The sequence below is a fragment of the Oreochromis aureus genome, linkage group 13, assembly GCF_013358895.1.
Source record: "Oreochromis aureus strain Israel breed Guangdong linkage group 13, ZZ_aureus, whole genome shotgun sequence".
NCBI lineage: Eukaryota > Metazoa > Chordata > Actinopteri > Cichliformes > Cichlidae > Oreochromis > Oreochromis aureus.
The window spans coordinates 9,152,298-9,174,411 of NC_052954.1; the positions used below are offsets into that span (position 1 = coordinate 9,152,298).

Below are 22,114 nucleotides of genomic sequence, written 5' to 3' on the forward strand. Positions count from 1 at the left end.
AGATTACTGGACTGTATTTGTCACATTATTGCATTTGTCGTGGTTCGCACTCGCGTACACGCATGTACGAACGGGAATAACTACATTCGCAGTGCGTACTAATAATGGCTATACACCTCCAATAGTCTTTCTTGGCAACTCTGGAGATGATTCAGAGCTTTTATTTGGGCATTCAGCGAAGAGATAAAGAAAGAAAGGGAGAGAGAGAGAGAGAGAGAGAGAGAGAGAGAGATATTGTGAAACTACATTTCCCATGCTCGCCTTTGCGGTGCTTGCTTTGTTTTGATTACGTAGATGCGCACAGACGTGGTGTCTTTGCGTTACCTCAGAGACAGCCTGTCAATGGAGTCAAACAGTCACGCCATACGAGGCCGTGGCAGATGTAAAGAAGAATTTTGCCCGAAATAGCCCATCGAACGCATATAAGTGTTACGTAGACTGCGGTGGAGGAGGAGGAATAGTTTTTTGATTAAAAAAAATACCGGTTCGTCTGCGGGTGTTGCACCGCATCTGGGCGAAGGCCTATGTAGCTTGTTAGCATTAGTTCAACAGCTAACTTGCTAGCAGGTGTTTTTTGTGTTTTTTTCTTCGTCGACTTTAGCTGCAACAAATTAACGAGAATTAAATTTCGAATGTTTTACTTGTAAAGCAATTAATTTCCGCCAAGAAGACAGCGCCTGAACCTTTTTGGCCTCTACAACAATGGCGGAACAGAACGCAGTTGGCATGCAGCAGAATTTGGACAGGTGAGTTCAAGTTTGGGGCTAGCATGCTAATGGCAGCCACATAGCTAAACTTAAAAACAAAACAGTCGTCAAGTGAAATTGGGGGACGGTATTGTCAGAATACCGTCCCCCAATTTGGGCTTTAAGTGAGACACTATCATTTTTTTTTTAACAGGATACGAACTTTCAACTCAGCTCTAATTATCATTAAGTTTCCCTCGCCAGGGTATTTTTAGTTTACAAAGGAAGTCCTGGACTCCTAGCTCCTGCCAACGAATTAGTGGATATTGTGTTAAGTAATCATTTTAACTTTCTATGGCCAGTTCTTTTGTGTTCTCAAACTGGATACAATTCATAAGGCCATGGAGAAATGTCCAAATATTTGGCTTGTTAACTATTGACCCTTAGGCAGGACCCCGCGTCCAGTAAAATACCTGAAAATGTCACGTTCATAGTTGAGAACAAACCTGCTTATCTGTGTTACATCAGACCTGATTTAATTTCTGTGGCAGCTGAAACGTTCATTAATTTCGAAGAGAATCTTTTCGATTCTTTAATTAGATGTCTGAACAAAGTTTGTTTTTGCGTACTTGTACAAAAGCGAAAATCAGATTCAGGGTGCTCCAAAATGCCTGTCGAGAAATGTTTGTAACTTGTTACGTGAATGTAACTGAGGCGCAAGATCAGAACTCCACAAGTTCATATACTGTATACACTCATATATAAGAAGAGAATACAAAACGCTTACATCATGGGGAATAATTTTATGTTGTACAATCAGCAAGTGTCAACAGACGCAAGCGTAATTGGAAGCAGATGAGAAGCTGTTTCTGTAGCCAGCAACAAAGCAAGTCTGCTTAAACATATTTTCATCAATGCTTTATCACCATGTTATAGCTGGGATATTTCACAACAGAAAGAAGCAGCTCAGCCATGGTTTCTGTCAAGCAGCATTCTGGTCAAAAAGGGTCTCCTTTCACTTTCATCATGACAGGGAGTAGAAGTTTATCAACAGGTCGAACCTCAGTGGCGTTATGGAGTGTAAAGCCACATAATAGAAAGATTTTAGTTCACTTGAAGCTGTATGAGGTCTACACTTGATCAAAGGTACTTTTATTCTCTAGTATAGACACAGCTTCCCTATAGTTTGCCTTCAGATCCACACCTTGAAGGCATTTTCAATATTTGTGATCTGAACTCCTGCAGCGACAAGTTCAATTCCTTTTCAGAAAAGAATTACTCAGCTTGTGTTCGACTTTGTTTTTTTTAATCTCACTTTCAGCATTTCGAGTTGCTTTTAGTCATTGCTTATAAAGGATGAAGAGAAACGATAACTTTACGTGGCAAAGTGTAATTCAGGATGCGATTCTTAAAACAGAAGTTAAACAATTTCCCTGTCAAAGCAGTTATACTTTTGATTTGCAAATACCTACCATATTGTAGTTTAAGTAATGAGGCTAAAGCTTAACTCACCTAACAGGTTTATATACTGTAAGAGACATTTAATGAGACACAAAAGAAGTATAAGTTTTGCAGGTGTTTGGAGCATTGTGTTTGTTGCCATGGGTTGATGTGATGTCATGTAGGTTTGGCTCCTGCTGCCAGATAAACTTTCTCATTTGCAGTGATTTCTTACATCACCAAGTTTTTAGTTAAAAGCCCCTGCAAATGTACAATAGGGAAAACTCAATTTTAGTTTACAGAATACAGTTTACTGACTTGGTGGCCTTTATTTGTACTGCACTCAATTCAACAATTCTAGTAAAAAGCGTCAATTTAATCAGCTGAACAAACCTGAGTGGGTACTTGGGTATGATCTCACCTGCCCAGAAAGATCGGTCAACAACAGCACTTACTTTGTGATATGTTTTGAAATACAAAGTAATCCAAGTCAGAGATTTGGAGGAGTGTTTTGTTGGGGTTACAAATTGTCTGTGAAAAAGGCCAAGTCATGCAAGTTATCATCTTACCTCTGTTTATATTGGCAATACACAAAAGTGAAGGACACAGACAAATCCTTCAGTGCTATATGTTGTTAGTTTTCATAAAATCTTATCGTTCAAGAAAGGAGGGAGTTATGTTTTTAATTTAGACGTTGGTGAATCTTAAACATCTTTTATTACTAATCAGACTGCCTGTGTTTTCTTCAGTATGTAAAAACACAACAGGCGTTCATGGGTATGATTAACTTCTTTGTTTATGTCACTGTGCCACCATGACACCCTTTCCTAGTCTTCTCATGCTGCATGTGTGACCTGAATCTTTGTTTGTTGGGGTTGAGGTGATGCGTGCCATTTCCTTCAAAATCACGTATGCTGTCTGTAAAAACCTTTGCAGACAAGTAACGCAGCAATATTGAGTCAATATTGAACATTGGACTTTGAAATCATTTCCCAGGCACATAGTACAGTGGCAGAAAGAAAGGAAGGGGACATGATCATTGTGAAACGTGCTTTAGCTGCGTGCTGCTGGTGCGTAGCAGAGGCAATAACCCATGCAATGTTTGAGTAGCCAAAGGCAGGAAGATGTATGTCATGTCTGCTTACTCCTAGACAGTTGTGTACCCAGCCTCTATCACTGACAAACATGAGGCTCCACAGGCTCTTATCTGGGCCTGCCACAAGCAGCCAGCTGCCTCTGCAATGCAGTGTTTCACAAATGGAAGAAGGAAGCACATTTTAATCCAGCCTGACCTTTTTTATTTTATTTATTTATACAGAACCTACATGTTTTATTCTTTTCTTGCTGACCCCATTGATCTCTGCGTGAATGGATCAATAAATATGTGCTGTAAGTGAGCTAAGAACAATTGACCTCACAGTCATGATTTTGCAGTTTTAATATGGAACTTTGTCAGCTTCTGCAGGCTCTTTTTCGACCTTATCAAACGGTCAAGTCATGATTTTATTTTTTTTCCTTTCATGGAAAACAACCACAGAGACTTGGTTATTTTGTTTGCATGGAGTAGATTAATGACATGTTCCAAGAAACAAATCAGTGGCTGGTCAGCATGTCTTTCCTTGGTAACCCACAGCTTGCATAAATAACCTGTATTAGCCAGCATTAATGCCAGTGGAAGCTCATGCCACATTTTAAGATAGCTGGTTTAGATAACAGGCTTGAGTTATTTAAATCACAAACTAACGAGAATATCCTGTATATGTTGTTTGCCCCAAATCAATGCTTTCTCAGTGCTGTTTGAGTCTTCATAGCTTTTTATGTACCATTAAAAATTACCTTTAAACATCAAATCTGTGGCACGTCACTGCAAAAGGTTTTTATTAATAAAGTGGAGTAAATCACCACTTGGCATTTTTTTTTTTGTTAACTTTGGACACTAGCCACTCAAAGGCTATTTAAAGCATGCAGTCCTTTTACTTTGTCGTACACCACAGATCATAGTGCTTTGTAGAGATACTAAAAGCACATGCATTTTTTTTTCTTAAGCAGTGGCCTCATGTTGTAATAGTTTCCTTGTTTGATACTTCATTGAACTTAACTTAAATTTGAGATTCTCCTGTGTTTCAGGTCAGACTCTTACATACTGGACGTTAATATAAATAAGCCCCAGACTAATAAAATATCTGTAATGATTAAAATGTTTTTCCAGAGACTGTCATTGAAGTGTTGATTCAAATTGGTATTTTTAGAAGCTGGAGTTGAAGTTGCTTCATTCAGTTGCACAATATTGAAAGGAGGACACTGTGTTATGTTATCAGACTTGTTTGTTAAAGACCCATGACTTTAAGACCATGGAAACTTTTAGAGTCAGTATTCCAGCTAATGACTTGTTTAACCCTCTCGGGTCCAGGGTTTAATTGGTTGTTTTTCACTACTTTTGATAGTACATTTATATTTAACTTACCTTGCCTTGTTTGATATCATCCTTTTCAGCACAACCTCACATGTCTGAAGTTACCCTTATTTTTTCATTTTGACATACTCTATTAACACAGTTGATAGTTAGATAACACAGTTGATCTAAAATCACAAAGAAATCATAAAATCCAAGTTATATTTTTTTACTCTAAAAACCATATACATGTATAATGAGTCATTTTCATAACTTGGAGTGCAAATATAAATTTAAAAGATAAATTTATTGACAGGCCTAAAACCTGAAAACCTGACAACACTCCTCCTGTTTTACCTGGAGACAGTGTTTACTTTGCAGTCTGCCTTTGGTGGCTTTTTGGCTGGAAACAGTAGTGCCCTCATTGTTTTGACACACAAACAAACAACCGCAATAAACTAACTACAGAAGACAACAAAACACACCAGCTACACTCCAAACACGTTAAACGTCACAAATCTCTCTCGTCTCAAAAATCTCTATCCAAATCCCTCACTCTCTCGCTCGTTCTCTCACTGCCATCACTCTGGCGAAACAACCAAATGTCACGTGTTACCCTATTATGTTTTTTTATGGGTGACATAGTAAATTTTTCCACCGATGGAAAAGAGGCGTCATGTGTGTTTTTGTTTTGTTTTTTGCTCGCAAGAACTCGCTGTCCTTATAAAATGCCATATTTACCGTTTCGAAAAAGCATTTTATACATACAAAATTTAAAACTAGTATGTAGTTTGAAGTCTGCACTTTCAACACAAGTTGAAATGGAGACTTAGCGTGCATCTTGTTGCTATGGAATCTTAAATTGGGCATGTGATTTGGACATACTGGCTTGTCTATCGACCCCAGAGAGTTAACTGGATACTGACACACAAAGTTTAATGCAATACTAACACTTCGAGCTGTTATTTAACAAGCTTGGACAAGACCACATTCATAAAAGCCATCGAAGGCCTTAACTTTACTTTAAGACCAGACCAAAGTCTGGTGCTCTGCCTTTATGCTGGGCAGCTTCCAGTTTTCCCACAGTCACATGGTCATTGCTGAGTGAAAGGGGCCTTTGTGGGGTGCTCTTCTTGAGGACAGGAGCCTGGCTTGTGAGATGGCGAGAAAGTAGCTATCTGTCACACTTAATACTAATATTAAGATTGCCATTAATATCTCAGTGTCAATCACATCATTGCCATTCTGTATTCCTTCATAGTGTACCTTAAGACCCCATTCTCCCATGTCTGTGTCAGCCTGGAGCTTTCTTCTATTGTCAGAATAAAATCCACAGCTGAGTTGAAACGCGTGACAGTGGCGCAGCTCGACAGGATCCACAGTGCCTCAGTGCTGCACATTCTTTTGATCCCGTGGGCTTGAAGGGTTTTCAAAATAACTGCCGAAATAAAAATGATAATATGCATTGCTGCTTGCCTGCCCTTGAAGTTTCAAAGCAGTCTCTGTGCATTAGGTGGATTAAAGCTTTATTGTAAAAGCAGCAGAGACCCACATGAGTTTGCCTGTTTAACATGTAAATAACTTGGTGATACAGGAGGTCACCTTCCTTCAGTGGATTTCAGGCACGTCGCCATCATCATGTCTCTGTGTTCTTGAAAGTCCTTCAGCAGCTTTATTAGCAATAATTCAACATGCCAATCTGCAGATTATACATAATCGTTTCAACATTTAAAATTGATCTTTTCATTGCATATAGGGTTAAATATTTAGAAAATTGTTGCATTCTGATATACAAGCCTGTTTTTTGTTTTTTTTAATATCAGACTGCACAGGATTTCTCAGTATGCAGTCGTCATTCTGGCTTATCTGGTTGACTGTTCTGTTAAACAGGGCTGAGGCGACAGCAAGCCAGAGATTAAGGTTTCGCACAGAAGATAGTGTTTCACTGCTGTTGTAATAGGTTCTGTCATGCTCTGGGGCTGGGTTACAGGAACAAGAGCCAGTGAATCTAAGGTAGAGCTGGGTTTTGTTCTCCGCTGTCGTGTTTCTGTGGAGACGTCTGTCCACCGTTCTGCTCGGCGTCTCATCATCACTTTTTTTTTTTTTTTTTTAACGGCAGCCTCATTTTCAGTCTGCAGTGTTTTTGAAGAACCACAGATTCCTATGATGCATTTTTTATATTGGGCTTTTTCAGTTTTGTATTGCAGATCAATGCGAGAACACCATTTGAATTAAATTGAGTAGTATGATACCAGTACACATACATAGGCAGGGGTCAGTTATAGGGTGAACCTCAGTAAAGACTGTAGATATGATCTTGAATGGGGGGTGATGTTTCCATCACACCACACATTCTCACTGACGTGTCATCTGAGCACCTCGACCTGGAGTGTCCTCTCCTGCGTTGTCATATTTTATTCAACACCAGGGGAGTATTGACAAATAATTCATTGGAGGTAGGTAGCTACCTGAGCAAATAATTCAAATATTGGTCATGCTGTATTTGACAGAGAAACACCCCCACAAAATACTCTGCTGTGGCCCCAGTAATGGAGCACATCTAGCTCTCAGTATGGTGGTGGGAGTCCACAGATTTGGCATCCATTATGGTGTTACATAGGGATATGCTGAGTGTTGCTAGAGGTGGTCAGCAAGGAAAATGTCACTCTAAACTAACCAGTTTTTCTTTTTTTCCCTCTCTTGACTAAAGCTAAGGAGAGTCACCAAATCATCTTCATGCTGCATCCCCGCAATGCATGCAATGAATTTCTTTTTTAAAAATAGTACTTCTGCATGCCATGAAGGGATTAAACAAATGGAGCTTTGGTTTTGGTGGTGGGGGTATTTCTAAAATTCCTGGTGTAAGAAACATTTTTTACTTAATTGTGAAAGCAAACAGGTTTTCCCTGTTCCCGTTATACCTGTGGTTTAAAAACAGGAAATTGAAGAGTAAACTGTAGCTACAGCTTATCAGGTCAGAAACAGGCACCTTCTTCTGCAGTGTGCTTTGGTTAGGCGTCTTACTGTTGTGTTGACCTTTGGAATAGTAATCTGCTAGATTTCTGAGCACAAATAATTCATAATGTGAATGATACCAAAATTAGATCATCACAAACTATGGGTGAGAAGGGGGGGTTCTTAATCAGTGTTTTTCTACTGTGTGTATGCCAGAGATTTATGGGAGGTGTATGTAAACTAATCATTTTTTCATTCATCCAGTGAAATGCCAACTGTTCAAGGTTCAGAGTAATTATGAAAATGAGATCATAAATCTCTCACACAGATAGTAGAGTTGAAAATGGGTCACAGTCAGCTACCAAACCAGCGGATCGCCTAGCAACAGGCTAGTTTAAGAAAAACCTAAACATTTTTAAGTTTTTAAAACCAGATTGTTAAGTGGTTTTCCTTCATTTCTGCAAACAGCCAAATGGAAGTCTTTGTCTATCTGTTAGCTCTGCGACAGACTGGCGACCTGTCCAGGCTGTACCCTGCCTCTCGCCCTAAGACCGCTGAAATAGGCTCCAGCCCCCCTGCGACCCTGAAAAGGATAAGCGGAAGTGGATGGATGGATGGATGGATGATTAGAAAACCATAATCAGTATATTTTGATGATATGATATGATATGTACCCCAGACAGTATCACAGTATTACACAGATCAGTAACTTGGAAGGAACCATCCCCCCGATAAACAAATCCATGAGAGCTGATTATTTTGGGATATCTAAAGTAATTGCACTCTGCTTTTAGGTTCTTTTCAGGCGGACGGTGCAGATCGGTGGCATCAGCCTTGTTTCTTGCTGACATTTCTCCTCCGGATGTGCATGTGTGGCGCAAGTTGTCTGACAGGTTGTCAATGAGGAAAGGAGATGCGCACAGCAAGATACTGTTCATAAGCAAATGTTCATGGTATGATAGCCATCAAGTTTCATATCATATTAACGCTTGAAAACCAGTATACTGTTGCAACCGGAGAACCAGTAGAAGTCCCTTGAGCTTGGCGGAGTCGAGACTCTAGACATGCTGTTGATTTACTTGCATCAATTATTCAGATCTAACCTGTGAAGGTTTTCATGAGTTGATGGCAGCTGAAGTAAGATTCTGCAGATTCTCAAACTGAGCTATATGCAGTGAGGCACCCTGGTGGTGACCCATCCAGCCAGTCGCACGTTGCTGATTAATTATGGAAACGCAATATGTCACACTAGGAGATGTGCTTTGGTAAGGTCAGGGAAGTTCGATATCAAATTATCTTGCACATGTTGGGTTGCTTTGCAGTGGAGGAGGATAAGGATGTAAAAGACCGGCAGAACTTTCCTAAGAGGTACAGCACTTTTTAAGTAAAGAGAAGGTTTACTCCCATCTCTGTATGTCAAGGGATAAAATGTGGTTTGGCTTGAATTATGTTGTCATAGTTTTCATCAATGACCTTCTTTTTTTTTTTTTTTCCTCACAACAACAACAAGACAATAAGTAAATAAAAACTAATAGACGATGCGCTTGGGAGGAAGAGAAGAGTGGACATGTACCCAAATTACCCACATTTGAAGTCAAGGAAAATAAGATGCTTTGTAAACTATGTGGATTCACTCTCACCAGTAAAAACACAACAAGCTTTTACACTTTATATTTTAATCAACTGAATCACTTTAGAGTTAGGATTATAATCCTATAGTTTGAGTAAAACTAAAAATGATTAAAATAAAATCAGATGTCACAATGAACACTGACCTGCTGATTCGGTGTATGAGTAGCGTGGTGAATAATACTGGCGTCAAAGTCAGAAATGTTTAGCTATGGCTAGGATCAGCGGAAGTAGAGAATCGGTATATGTTGAGGTTGCTTCTTTTACCAATGCTTGTTAGAAAAGGAAGCTGACACTGATGTGATCTGAAATGCAATCCCTTGGAAATTGTCTGCCTTGTATCCAGATGGCAGGATGAAGGGCCTGTTTGTTTGAGCTGCTGTGTGTCCATTGAACGCTTCCTGCAGCACTGTCAGATATGCTTGATGAGCAGTCAGCATTGCAGCTTGTTTGCCTATAGGGTTTATGTAATGATTGGCTGATTTCATGTAGAGACACCAACACGGAGCAATGCTGTTTGTGCGGGTGTGTTCATCAAGGCCACTTAATGTAGACTTGTAAGTAAGACTTTATTAACTACTACTATCAGCTTTGTGTGAATGCTGAAAACGGCTGTGCTAACACTCGGTAAGAAGTCTAAATAAGTCTCATCGGCTCAAAAACTGACTCTCAATAGTTTTTGTTGCTAAGTGCAGATTTTCTCTTAAAGGTGAAAGGTTACTTTGGTTTCACTTGATGTCTTTTACTCTTCTCTCATCAACCACACACATATAACTCACATACAGCTCCATGACCCTAAGCCTGTTAATTGTCAGATGCAAGATATTCTAACTTTGTCTCAATTGATTTCATTGCATGAGCTCACCCTCGTCTGTATAGTGACGCCTCAGTTGTTTTGTTCACTTAAATGTAATCCTGGCTTTCATTCAGCGTAAACTCTTTGGTCATTTTGTCTCTTGTATCAGTCACAGTTATGAAGCCACATCTAATCAGTTTTTCTATTTTTAAATCACACATTCAGTAATGATAAATTGTTGTTACAATTAGAGCTGCAACGATTTGAGTATTTCAAATAATTTGATTGCCAAAAATTCTCAACACAAATTCTTTGTTTCGATGCTTTGTTTAATGCACAGCTTTTTAGTACGCTGATGTGTTACATAATTTAAACATGAGCCTTTCAACCATATTTGCGACTAAAAACAAACCTGTAATACAAACGTATTTAAGAGAAGTCAATAAAAAGTCTTGACAACATTAAGCCCACGCAGCTTCCAGTTTTAAACAAAAACACTGATAACACAACAGCAGCAGTGATGATGACGCTGGCACAGTTTAACATGGAGACGGAGTCTGTTTACACACCCTGAAGAGCAAAGAGGTGGAGCCATCACTGAGATGCTGAGCTCGGGTTGAGTGAAGAAAAACCTGTTTCTAGCCTCTAAAACAGCAACACTGTTCCTATAATCACCATTAAAACCTTTACTGGGAAAGAGCAGGCAGGAGTCCTTCATCAAAGCACTTTGTAGCTGCTCCATCATCTGCCGTTTGTTTTACACAGAAAAATCTGCACCAAGTCTCCAGAAGCTGTATTAAAATATGCAGATGAACTGATAACTTGGTCTGATAGCATGTTCAAATTATACAGCTTGATGAAGGCTGACAGCAGCCATCCTATTTTACATGAGATACCTGCAGCAAACAGGGGTGAGTCTAAAGGGGGGCACGGGGTGTACGAGACTATATTAATTTCAAGACTTTTGTAACATTTTTCAGATTAAAAGTGAAATATTATAAAACATTGTATTCATTAAATTGCATTAATATTTAAAAATATAAAAACACAAACTTTTTTTCACAAGCCAAAAAACCCCAAACCATTAGCCCATTAAACTCTGAGCCACTGACCTGAGGGTTGTTAGGTTGGACACTGAATTATTAGATTATAAGTTTACTCGATTACTAAAATAATCAATAGTTGCAGCTCTATTTACAACCATGTCTTTCTTTTACCCTTCAGCTGTACAAGGCTGATGGGGGTGTTGTCATCGCCCTCCCGGGGGCGCAGATGGCATGGACTAAGTTCCTGAATGTGATTACGTGAGAATGAGGTGATGTAGGAGATTCGAATTGATACCATAGGTGTATCTACTAAAGGTTTCACACGAGCTTGAATCTCAGTGACCTTCACCTCAAGGTCAGAGTAAGTTTTCTGAAAATCTTGTGAATGCGATAACTTGAGAGCAAGGTGGCGTACGATTTTGAAATTAATGCCATAAGTCTGTCTACCAGGAGACTGAGGGGTACCATTGGTGGCTGCTAGTATTTTTATTTATTTTTTGCAGCCATGTTTGTTTCAGTGTCTTATCCTGACTTTGGGCATGTGTGTTTGTTTTAGGAGCTGCTGGGTGTGCTTTGCCACGGACGAAGATGACCGCACGGCAGAGTGGGTTCGCCCGTGTCGCTGCCGCGGCTCCACCAAGTGGGTTCACCAGACCTGCCTGCAACGCTGGGTGGACGAGAAACAGCGAGGCAACAGCACAGCACGCGTAGCCTGCCCACAGTGCAATGCAGAATACCTCATTGTCTTTCCCAAACTGGGTGGGTTGCATTTCTCTGAAGATAAAACCTTGTGGAAGCGTGATGAGATGGCCTTGAAATGTCACTAGCATTTGTTGTCTTGTTGGGCTGAGAGGATTCTGTGCTTGAGGAAATTAAGAGGATAATTATTCCTTCAGCTATGTTTTTCAAGGTCTACTGCAAAACTTTGAGTGATTGCAGTACTCCAGTCTTTGAAGCTATGTGTGATTTATGTCTGTGGCATACATTTTCAAAACGAGGATCAGGTATTTTCAGGATCATTTAAAATTGAAAGGCCTTAGATCCTATAGAGTAGTGTGTGATGTACAGCATGGTTGAAATATAAGGATGGTTAACTTACAGCCCCACGCCATGCTGAGAAGCTGAGATAAATTTCTTGTTCACAAATCTAAATTTAATATACTGCTGAGAGCTGTATGAGCTCTCATACAGCCTTTCTGGCAGTTTTCAACATCAAAACAGAATTACAGAGAAAATTTCCATGTAAATAAACTCCTGTTTGAGTCACTGCCTGCAACTGTATCCGAACTCTGGGAACTGTTGAGTTTGTTTTGCCTCAGTGCATGTTTATTTACTCGAGATCCAGCATAAGTTCTGTGGCGATCTGGGTAAATGTTTCATTTCATTGTGACGAGGAACAGGGGCGTGCTCGCTGACTGACCAGCAGCGGCTGCCTCAATTAACTCGACACGTCAGAGTGACGAGGGCTTCGATTGTTCCCAAAAGCTATGACTCACCTAGTGAAAACACACCACGCAGAGCTGTGCTTATTTGGACACAAGCTGCTCACAGCTCACTTTCTCAGATCTCTTCATACCTTTCTAAGACAGTGAGCGACTCTCACAGAACACTCTGCAGTTGCATCACAGGGAAGTTGGTTTTATTTGTTAGATTTTTTGCTGCTGGATGTGAAGACTTGGACGTGAAGTTGTATACTTATCACTTGGTTACCCATCAGCCACTGGCCCGTTGCCATTTCAGCCTCATAGAGAGAGGGAGAAGTTGAAATTTGAGACAGAAGCGAACACAATGTTAGCCTGCAAGAGGCTGGGCCCAACTGGTAAACAGGTTCATGTATATTTATAGTGACCAACGCTGTGCTGTCACTCACTTTGGTGCTTTAAGCTGAGCTTCTGTGCATGCTTCTCCAACCTCAAGTGTTTGTCTGACCTCCATCTACGAGCTCATTATTGGAAAGTGGTTGCCGGGCATATGTGAATGTGTCTACAGCCCTTTTGTATTTAAGGGTGTGTTAATTGACTCAATTCCTGGAAGCACAGTTAATCAGTACTTGGAAGTAAAAAAACATTCAGTAGTACAAAGTTAAATAGGTTAAGTTCTATTTATTATTTATTCACAAATTTGAAACATTTCTGCAGACAACAATAAAAGCATGCACCCAATATGGGGCATTTTCTACAAAGGTTTGTTGTGAAATTGGTAGAAATTGTGAAATAATCGGTGGATAACAAACAAATTTGATCCCCTTCCCTCAGGAATATTTATTTTTGTAAAATATGTGAACGGGGAAGGAATGGCCAAGAATAGCATCTTTGCAAAACTATTGTTAAATCAGTTCTCTATCCTTCTTTGTGGCTTCTTGGCCACTGCTGTTGAGGTTCAGTTGGAAATTGTTCATTTACCTGTTCCTAGATTTATCGAGAGCCACATTAGACAGAGGAGGAAAGCGCCACAGGTTTGAGACCCCTGCCCCAAAGCATAAAAAGAATACCAATAGAAATGGATATCATAGTTTAGCTTTCACTGGGGCTCTGACGTGGTAACGTCTTGTCCGTGTGCAGCATATGTAGCAGCTGAGTAAAAGTGAAACAGAATATCCATACGGTAAGTTATAAAGTCAACCTGTCACAGTGTTTCAGTTCTCTTTAAACAATCTTTGGGATTGTTGGCTGTAACATGCCCTGCTTATTCTGCTTGTGCAATCAGAATTGTCCTAATAGATAGATGAACAAATCTCGATTGGATCTGATTTTGCTGTTTATTGAAATTTCGTATATATAAATATGTTTGTTATCTAATGTTGGTGTCTCACATGCTCTGGCTTTGAGGCTCTTTATGAATTGAGCCTCTGTTGTACAGCGCGCCAGTGGAATTTACAGTTTAGACTGACTACATCAGTGTTTCTCACACTGTGCCATATGATTATGATGGCTTTGCGGCTTGTTATTTTTGGACAGCTCTTTATAAAAAAGCCAGTCATAGAAGTGACTTGTGGCTAAATGTTTACCCTCAGTCTCCTGATGCCTACTCCACAGTTTGTGTTCTTTAGTCATGTGTTCAAATACTGAAGTGGTTTAGAGCATGGTGATGGATAGGCCAGCGGTTTATTTTGAAAGAGCTTCCTCGTTTCTGATCTGCTGGGTGACGTTGCCCTCAGAGAATGACACAGAAACAGCGCGCCACCATCACTCTTCATTTGCTGAGGTTGGTGTTGCCTTTGATGTAACTTTCCTTGGTTTCCCTTCAGTTTAGATGACAGACTGTGAGGATGTGCGGTGGAGTTTTAGCCTCAGGATGTTTTGGGAAGATTTCTGTAGACGAAGTAGCCTAAACTTTGTTTTGCCACTTATTCCAATTTTTGGGTGAGAGTTGGAAGTGAATTAATAGGCTGCAGTTAGCACACTGTCCACCAAAGCTACTTTTTTTCCCCTGCCATTTACTGTAGCAGGCAAATGTGTTTTTAGGGGGTTTTGGTTTTTCACTTTTACATTTTTTTTTTTTTTTTTTTTTTTTTTAAATGCTGAAAGTGTTTGAATAGGAAATGGATAGTAGAGCAGTGGTTGGTTATGTGCACAGTGCTTGTTGAGTTTACCTCACCCCCACCCCCAAATCCCTTTAGTGAGGGTCAGACGGAGGTGGTGTGCGGGGATGTTGGATGTGTCTGGATGAGAGGAGTGGGAGTGAAATTGGGTCACGGAAAGAGCAAACAGAGCAGCTCATCAAAGGCCCACAGCGACAGAGGAGATGAGCAGAGCTGCTGATGAATTCATGAAATTACAGCGTTTCTAGGTGATAAAGGAGAGGATGTACCTCCGTGTTGTCCTTTCCAGCAGGGCAGCACATGCAAACATTAAGTGGCGATTCACTGATTTGCATCCGTGGCACCGCATGACGTCAGACTTGGGTCAGACTGAATTTGCAAAGCATTTGGATTTGTTACGTGGGGTTTTTACTCACACGACTGCTTTGTCAGGGTTTCCATGAGTTTGTTTGCAGTTTTTTTTCACATGCAGCTTGCAGCATAATGGGGACGTATCAAATATCACACACCCACCTTTGCCGTTTTATATTCAGCAAATGATACGACTGTTACTATAAATGCGAGTAAACGAGTACATCCCTGCACCTATGAGATTTTTCTTTGTTCTGACTGAGGACTTGAGACCCTGGCTGCAGGATTCGCTGGGCATTAGTCCACTTCAAAGCAAGGCGGAGGAGTACAGCGCTTTCGGTTTTGCTGCATCATTGCTGCAGTGTTCCTTTCACATAATTTTTATTCTAGCCTTGTTCTCTTTATTATACAATGCCATGTCTAGTACAGAGACCCAGTATCTTTGGTCACCTAATGCACAAAAACTGTTAAAGCTCAGATGCACTCCTTTTTTGCACTGTTTGCTGCAGTTTTAATGAACCTACTGGATACTATCAGTTTTACAGCTCAGGGATAACAGCATTCAGTCTGGCCGGATGGAGTTAAATCTGTGGACGGGTAGAGACGGGGGAGCACTGACCGGTCACTGAGGCCAGCTCATTTCTGGAGGCTGGATAGGGTTTGGTCACAGTAATTTTCTCCGGGTGAGGACCCCTGCCTGCTGTTGGAGCAAATGAGTGGGTGGATTCTGAGATACACATCATTTTTTTTCTCTTAACCCGGGTTTTGATTGTTTTTCACTTGCTTACAGCCCAGGAGGGGGGGAACAGAGTCATTTTTCAGCCTTCAAAGAGCAGGGCAGCTATATGCTGTTCTGGCTGTACTCCCACCAGCACCTGCTGCAGAGCCAAAGCGAGCCCATCATGCTAATTTGGCTCGCTATATAACTCCTGAGGACGGCGTGTCCTTGCTGCTCCTTTTCTGACACTCAGCCCAGAGAGAGTAAACAAGTGAGCTGGAACGGCGTGCCAATGTGCGTGCCCACTACCGAGGTATTGCAGTTGCACGGGGCCCCCTCCTAACTTTCCCCTACCTCCCTCCTTTTTTAATAATCTTAATTATGGAATCTGCTGCCAGTGGCTCAAATGAATCGCTCAGTTCTCCACCCTACCAGCAGCCATTAAGGGCAGTCTAGTCCCCTTTGCCCGTGATGGCATAATGCTTAGGCAGGGAGAAGGCGGAAGAGATTCCAGTGCTGTCATCAAAATATGGCATATTAATGCTCTGGAGCATTGTGAGGTCAGTCCCAAAGGCAAACACGGGTGCAGTAACAGGAGGCCTGAAAGCATCAAATGGCTGCCGGCAGATAAGAGACAGCTGCTGCATTAAAAACTGTCTCAGACTCAGATACTCTTTAGAAGTGATAAATGCATCTCGCTCACTTTGAGCTCTTTCCTCAACAAGTGGACTGCAGCGCTGCAGTAAAAGACATTTAGCACGGACCAGCACAGTGAATGTACTCAGCTGTAGAAATACGTGCACTGCTAACAGTGGCTGAATTGTATACAGCGTGTGGCAGGTACTTACGGGCACCAGCCTCATAGTGGCCAGGCTGCACAAACAGTTTAATGAAGCCAGTCTTACGTCCAGAAACTGTAAAACTCCTCACGGCACCCCTGGAGTTATTTCAGGAAGCTGAGTCTTTTTACTCTAAGCTCATGTTGTTAAGGTTGTAGTTAGAGATGTGTCACATCTTTGCCTTCCTTCAAAAATGTATCTGCTCAGGTGTTTGTTTGAAATCTGTCCTTGTGCCTGACTGGGCCCTGGCAGTAATCCCTTTCCCAGTAACGGCCTGTAACCCACCGCAGCAGCTGTCCTTAACTCTAAGTGATAGCAGCTTTCTGTGCTATAAGGTCAATCAGGCTCTTTTTACTTGCTGTGCAATATATTTATCAGTGTGCTGCTGACATGGCCTGAGGAAAGGTGTTCTTGAACAAAGTCCTGCTTTCATAATGACCAGTGACTCAGCACTGTTTCTGAAACAACTTGACTGCTTCATTTCTAAACTAGAGAAGAGATGGAGCGGTATCTCTGTCTGAAGTAGGATTTCAGTCACGGTCTGCTGGAAATGAGAACCGTGCATGTGTAAACTGATTTTATAGTAAGGTGTTTGAGAGTGTAGGTTTTTCAGAGCCTGTAAGCCCAAACTGCTGTGCTCTGTGGATCTAATTTTGCAGTTTACCAAGTGCCAAAGCAGCACACACACAGAGGCCCAGCACTGTCTTGTGCTCAGTCCCTCTGGCAGCCTCCCCGCTCCCCTCCCACTGACTCCTGGGCTAGTTATTAATAGGATGTGGATGGCTCTGTCTGGGTGAGGAAATCAGGTTGCCTTCCTGTAAATATTTCATGATTTCCCTCGAGTCGGCCCAGAATGCCAGAGACGGGAATGCAGCAGAGATGTTTTTTAAGGTCCTGCTCCTGGTGTCAGACAGGGATGTCACTACTCCAAAGGCAAGTTTGAACTTCAGATTAATTTCTTATTACATGCTGGTCGAGAGGCATCCCAGTTCTTTTTAATCTCAGTGGGCCCTGCCCTTGAAGCTCCTCCTTAAGTGTCAATAAACCCGCAAAACAAGGCGTGCACCTTACACAGCCTGCTTTAAACTTAGGAAAAGTCTGAGGAAGAAAGTTTACTTTTAATGTCACTGCACTGTCGTAATGTGCCTCCAAGCATAGCACACCCAGTAACCCTGTTTCTGTAGAGGGGAGAGAGATGCATCTAATTGGTTGGAAATGAGGATATTTTGACAACTTGAGCTGTCAGGGAAAATAATGAGGGACATTTTCCTGACCTTTGATGCACAAAATGATCATTACATTAGGAGGATTATCAGATCAGTGGATAATAATCGCTGAAGTTCAGATTCCCAGTCAGGAGTACGCAGTACTCAGTGTAATGGTTGAAGTAGCTCTCTAAAACTATGGATAACAGTTATATTTATATTGGCCAACAGTTTTACGTGTTATAGGTAAATGTATTTCTCTTAGTTGTGACTTAAGTCTGATGATGCCTCCATCAGGTCCTGTCGTTTATGTGCTGGACCTGGCTGACCGCCTCATCTCCAAAGCTGGCCCCTTTGCTGCAGCTGGCATCATGGTGGGCTCCATCTACTGGACCGCTGTCACATATGGAGCCGTCACTGTCATGCAGGTAAAGATATACTAGATAAAACTAGTATAGTTGTGTGCAGCTGTTTGCCACTCTGACCATCTCCTGTGCCGTCTCCTCCAGGTCGTCGGCCATAAGGAGGGCCTGGATGTTATGGAGCGGGCTGATCCTCTGTTCCTCCTCATCGGGCTGCCCACCATCCCCGTCATGCTGATCCTTGGCAAGATGATCCGCTGGGAAGACTACGTCCTGCGCCTGTGGAGGAAGTACTCTAACAAACTGCAGATCCTCAACAGCATCTTCCCCGGTCAGGACACACTCTTTATGTTGATCCTGAGTTTATCTGTGTTTATATTGTGTTCGTTACATGTATACTGCACTGTGAGAGTCTAACCTTACTCAGGTGTAACTGTCAGTGTGAAATGATGATGCTCTAATGTCTGCTGCTGCTAAAGAACAGCCAGCACTGCTGGAGAGACAGGATGTCTTTTCAAAGGACAATAATATAAATCCATGTAAGGAGCTGAGACAGAAACTTGATTATCATAACCTGATGATGGCAGACGAGTTTCAGACAAAAACAAATAATATGGAGAGTTATTGACACCTCAAACACAGTCTCCTCATCCATCACAGAAATCCTCGCTGCAGCCGGTCTGCGTTCACTTCATCACAGCCACAAAACAGATAAATAAATCATTCCTCAGCCTCTGAAACTCAACTGTGTCAGCAGCTGCGCTAACAGGTTTATGCAGGAATAAAACTAATACTCGTGTGTCTGCAGGGATCGGCTGTCCAGTTCCTCGGATCCCCGCAGAGGCCAGCCCCCTGGCAGACCATGTGTCGGCCACACGGATCCTGTGCGGCGCCCTGGTCTTCCCTACCATCGCCACCATCGTAGGGAAGCTCATGTTCAGCAGCGTGAACTCGAACCTGCAGAGGACCATCCTGGTGGGTCCAACCAGACTCGTATGACTCACCTGACAGTAGCAATAGTTCTGCAGGGGGTTCGATGAGCAGAGTACAAACAACTAGTATATCCACCCAATGGTTTTAGCCCTACTATAGAGTAAACGACCTCCTCTAATTTGGCCTAATTGTGCATTGTATGAGCCATTTAGACATAAGAGAAACCTGATGGGGAGGACAGAAATGTAACCAGAGCAGCTCATGCGATCTGGTCTGCACTGATACTGCTGAACACTCTGTCCTCACCTACCAAACCTGCAGGAAGGAGAGCGAACAGATGAGCTGCATCATCAGTCAAACCTTTATTTGTTCTCGCGTGATCGATCACTGTGAGACAAGAAAAACACACCACTGTAAATAATTAACTTTCAAAGCGCAATTAATGAATATTCCCACAAGATGGTGCTTTGTTCCTTTTGTGTTGAGCCAGAGTGGAGACGACTGAAACTTCACATCAGTATTTATCACATGTAGTATTAGTCAGAGTGCCAGTGTGGACGCCTCGATTTACTTTTCTGACACACTTGAGTTAGTAAATTATCCCGGAGCCCATGTTTGTTTAGTTTGACACAATCACAACCACTGACAGCTTGGACACTCCTGCCTAATTTAAAGGGCCCTCAGCTCGGCGGGTTTGGTTGGTTAGTAGTGAGGTCAGGATTCAAGTTGTTTCCACTTTTCTTCTTCTAAATAGATTTTTGTAGTTTAAGTTCAGTCTCAGCTTTTACATTTTCAACAGTAAATACTGTTTATTTAGAGTAAACGATCACTAAGTACTATAAGCATTCATTTTTATTGCTTTTAAGTCTCTGTTATTAACCGTGTACTCGAGAAATTGTGAAAGTGCCCCTAACAGTCCAGCTATAAGATCACTACTAATATAAAACAAAGTGAAGGAAGATTTTCAGGCTTCCTGTGACGATTAATGAGTCATCACATTTGCTAATTAAATGGATTAATGTTTTGTTTGCACTTAAAGGCGCACATACTGAAAGAACAGCCCCAGCTTGAATATTATTTAGATACACTGTAATATTCATTCAGGTTGGACGTAGAGACATCCACACACCTTTGTTCAGACAGACTGCCATAAATGAGCCAGTTTCCTGTTTGGGTTTCGAAGGCTTCACTCTCCAGAAACCTCCACCTTTACTCTTGAATGATCCTTTTTAACCAAAACATCTGTAAGTGCAGGTAATGCTCTAGCATTCCTGGTCACAGCTGAGCAGGAAACAGCCAGGAATCATCTGCATGTTTGTTTATGAGATGCTGTCGTGTGTGTGTGATAGTCGGTGTAAAATTAAAGTAAATCCTCCTAGAGCCAGCTGTGGGGGGAGAGCTTTGATGTGTTCAGCTGAATCTGTCTTTAAGTCCACTTTCAACACCATTTTGCTTTCCTCCACCTACAGGGAGGTATCGCCTTTGTGGCCATCAAGGGGGCGTTTAAGGTGTACTTCAAACAGCAGCAGTACCTGAGGCAAGCCCACCGCAAGATCCTCAACTTCCCCGAGCAGGAAGAGGCCTAAAGGAGGCCGTCAGAAGGGAGGACAGATGGATGGAGGAACTACACGCCCCCGCTTGAGGGGGTGGGCGGGATGAAAGCTCAGTGAGCAGGAAGTGCTGGTGAAACAGACTTTTGATCGTGTCATCCTCATTACCACCTCTTCCTCCTCCCCACACCTCGCCCCTCTCACCGCCCCGGTGTGACTCTTCGCTGGCATTTTGTGACGCTGGCTGAAAGTGAAGATGGAGACGTGCGGACTGGAGCATGTTAGCAGTTGATGTGCAGTTACAGTCTCACACACACACACACACACACACACACACACACACACACACACACACACACCTGTTTCCTGAGTACGACTGCAGGGTGGATGTGCTTCAGCAATCACGTTAACTATTGTAAACCTACTGTATTTTAAAGAATTAAAATGTGGGGCATGTGTAATTAGTTTTATAAAAATACAAATTGTTTTATATTGTTTATTTTGCAGCACACCATTGGCTAATGGTAGTGGCTTATGTTCAAAGAAGACTAATGTTGAGTATAAGGAATGTACTCATGAGCAAACAAAATGATGTGATGTGAATCCTGACGCAGAACAGAAAACTAGCCTCGCCACTTCATTGTGCCACTGCAGCTGACTATCTAACGCCTAACACGCTGAGCGCAGATCAGAAGCTGATACGCAGCTGTTCACTTTGTTCACATGCTTTGTCGAGTCTTCTTCATCTCTACTTTTCAAAACGCTATCATGTGATGTGTCTTGAAGCCTTGTCACCCATCACAGTGCAGGTGAGCACTGCCGTGATATTAGAAAACCTTGGGGTGCCTGACTCAACATTCAGTGCAGCGCTTACAGAAGATGGACACTTGTGTTGGAGCTGTGGCCTCCAGATTTTAGAGGCATTCACACCCCTCCATCCCCTCGGCCTGCCATGATGGGACTTCAGTTGCCTGAGCTTGGACCAGCTCAGGTCAGACTCAGGTAGTTCTCTCTGAATGACCTCGGACACTGGTAACTCAAGGTGACTCACTGCAGCAGCCAGCACTTCTGAATGGACACTTGTGGAAATTAAAGGGTCAGTTCACTCAGATACTGAGCCATATTGTCCTGCCCAAGTGGTGTACAGAAACTTTAATTTTTAGATTGGGTTTTCAAGTAGAATCTCGTTGGTTTGAAACGGTGGAAAAAATATAGGGAGATGTTCAAGTTTATCCACAATTTCTGGCAAATGTATTGAAATGTTGAGATATTAAGAAGGATGAATATAGAGCTCTGTAATTTGAGTGAACCAACTCAAACAGTTTGGTTTCTAAGACGTGAAGCCTAATGTATCAAACTCCTTTGTTCATGTGTAAATAATGTGGCTTTGAATTAACAAGTTATTGCTGAGATGAGAATCTGAGTGTGAGAGCCTGTTTAACACACTGTATAACCAACAACCTGGAATATTTAACCTGCACATGTCAACTTCTGTACAGGCGTTGTGAGATCTGCAGACTACACCTTTCCCATCAGATCTCCTCTCTGCCACGAGAGAGACTGAACTGTTGTGCACACAATGCTTCTAACTTTAGACTTCTACAGTATGAGCTCTGTGAATAAATGTATTTTCAAAATCTTGACGTGCACGTGTTGAGACTGGAAAAGTGC

At 41.9% G+C, this 22,114-nt stretch overlaps 1 protein-coding gene across 1 annotated transcript; it reads left to right on the forward strand.

The window, feature by feature from the left end:
- Window positions 1-306: 306 nt before the first annotated feature.
- On the forward strand, window positions 307-22,080 carry march5 (membrane-associated ring finger (C3HC4) 5). The gene is made up of 6 exons (XM_031726326.2): window positions 307-746; window positions 11,501-11,703; window positions 17,896-18,026; window positions 18,108-18,291; window positions 18,769-18,935; window positions 20,363-22,080. The coding sequence occupies exons 1-6, from the start codon at window positions 703-705 to the stop codon at window positions 20,477-20,479; spliced, it is 846 nt and encodes a 281-aa protein (XP_031582186.2). The 5' UTR covers window positions 307-702; the 3' UTR covers window positions 20,480-22,080.
- The last annotated feature ends 34 nt before the right edge of the window (window positions 22,081-22,114 follow it).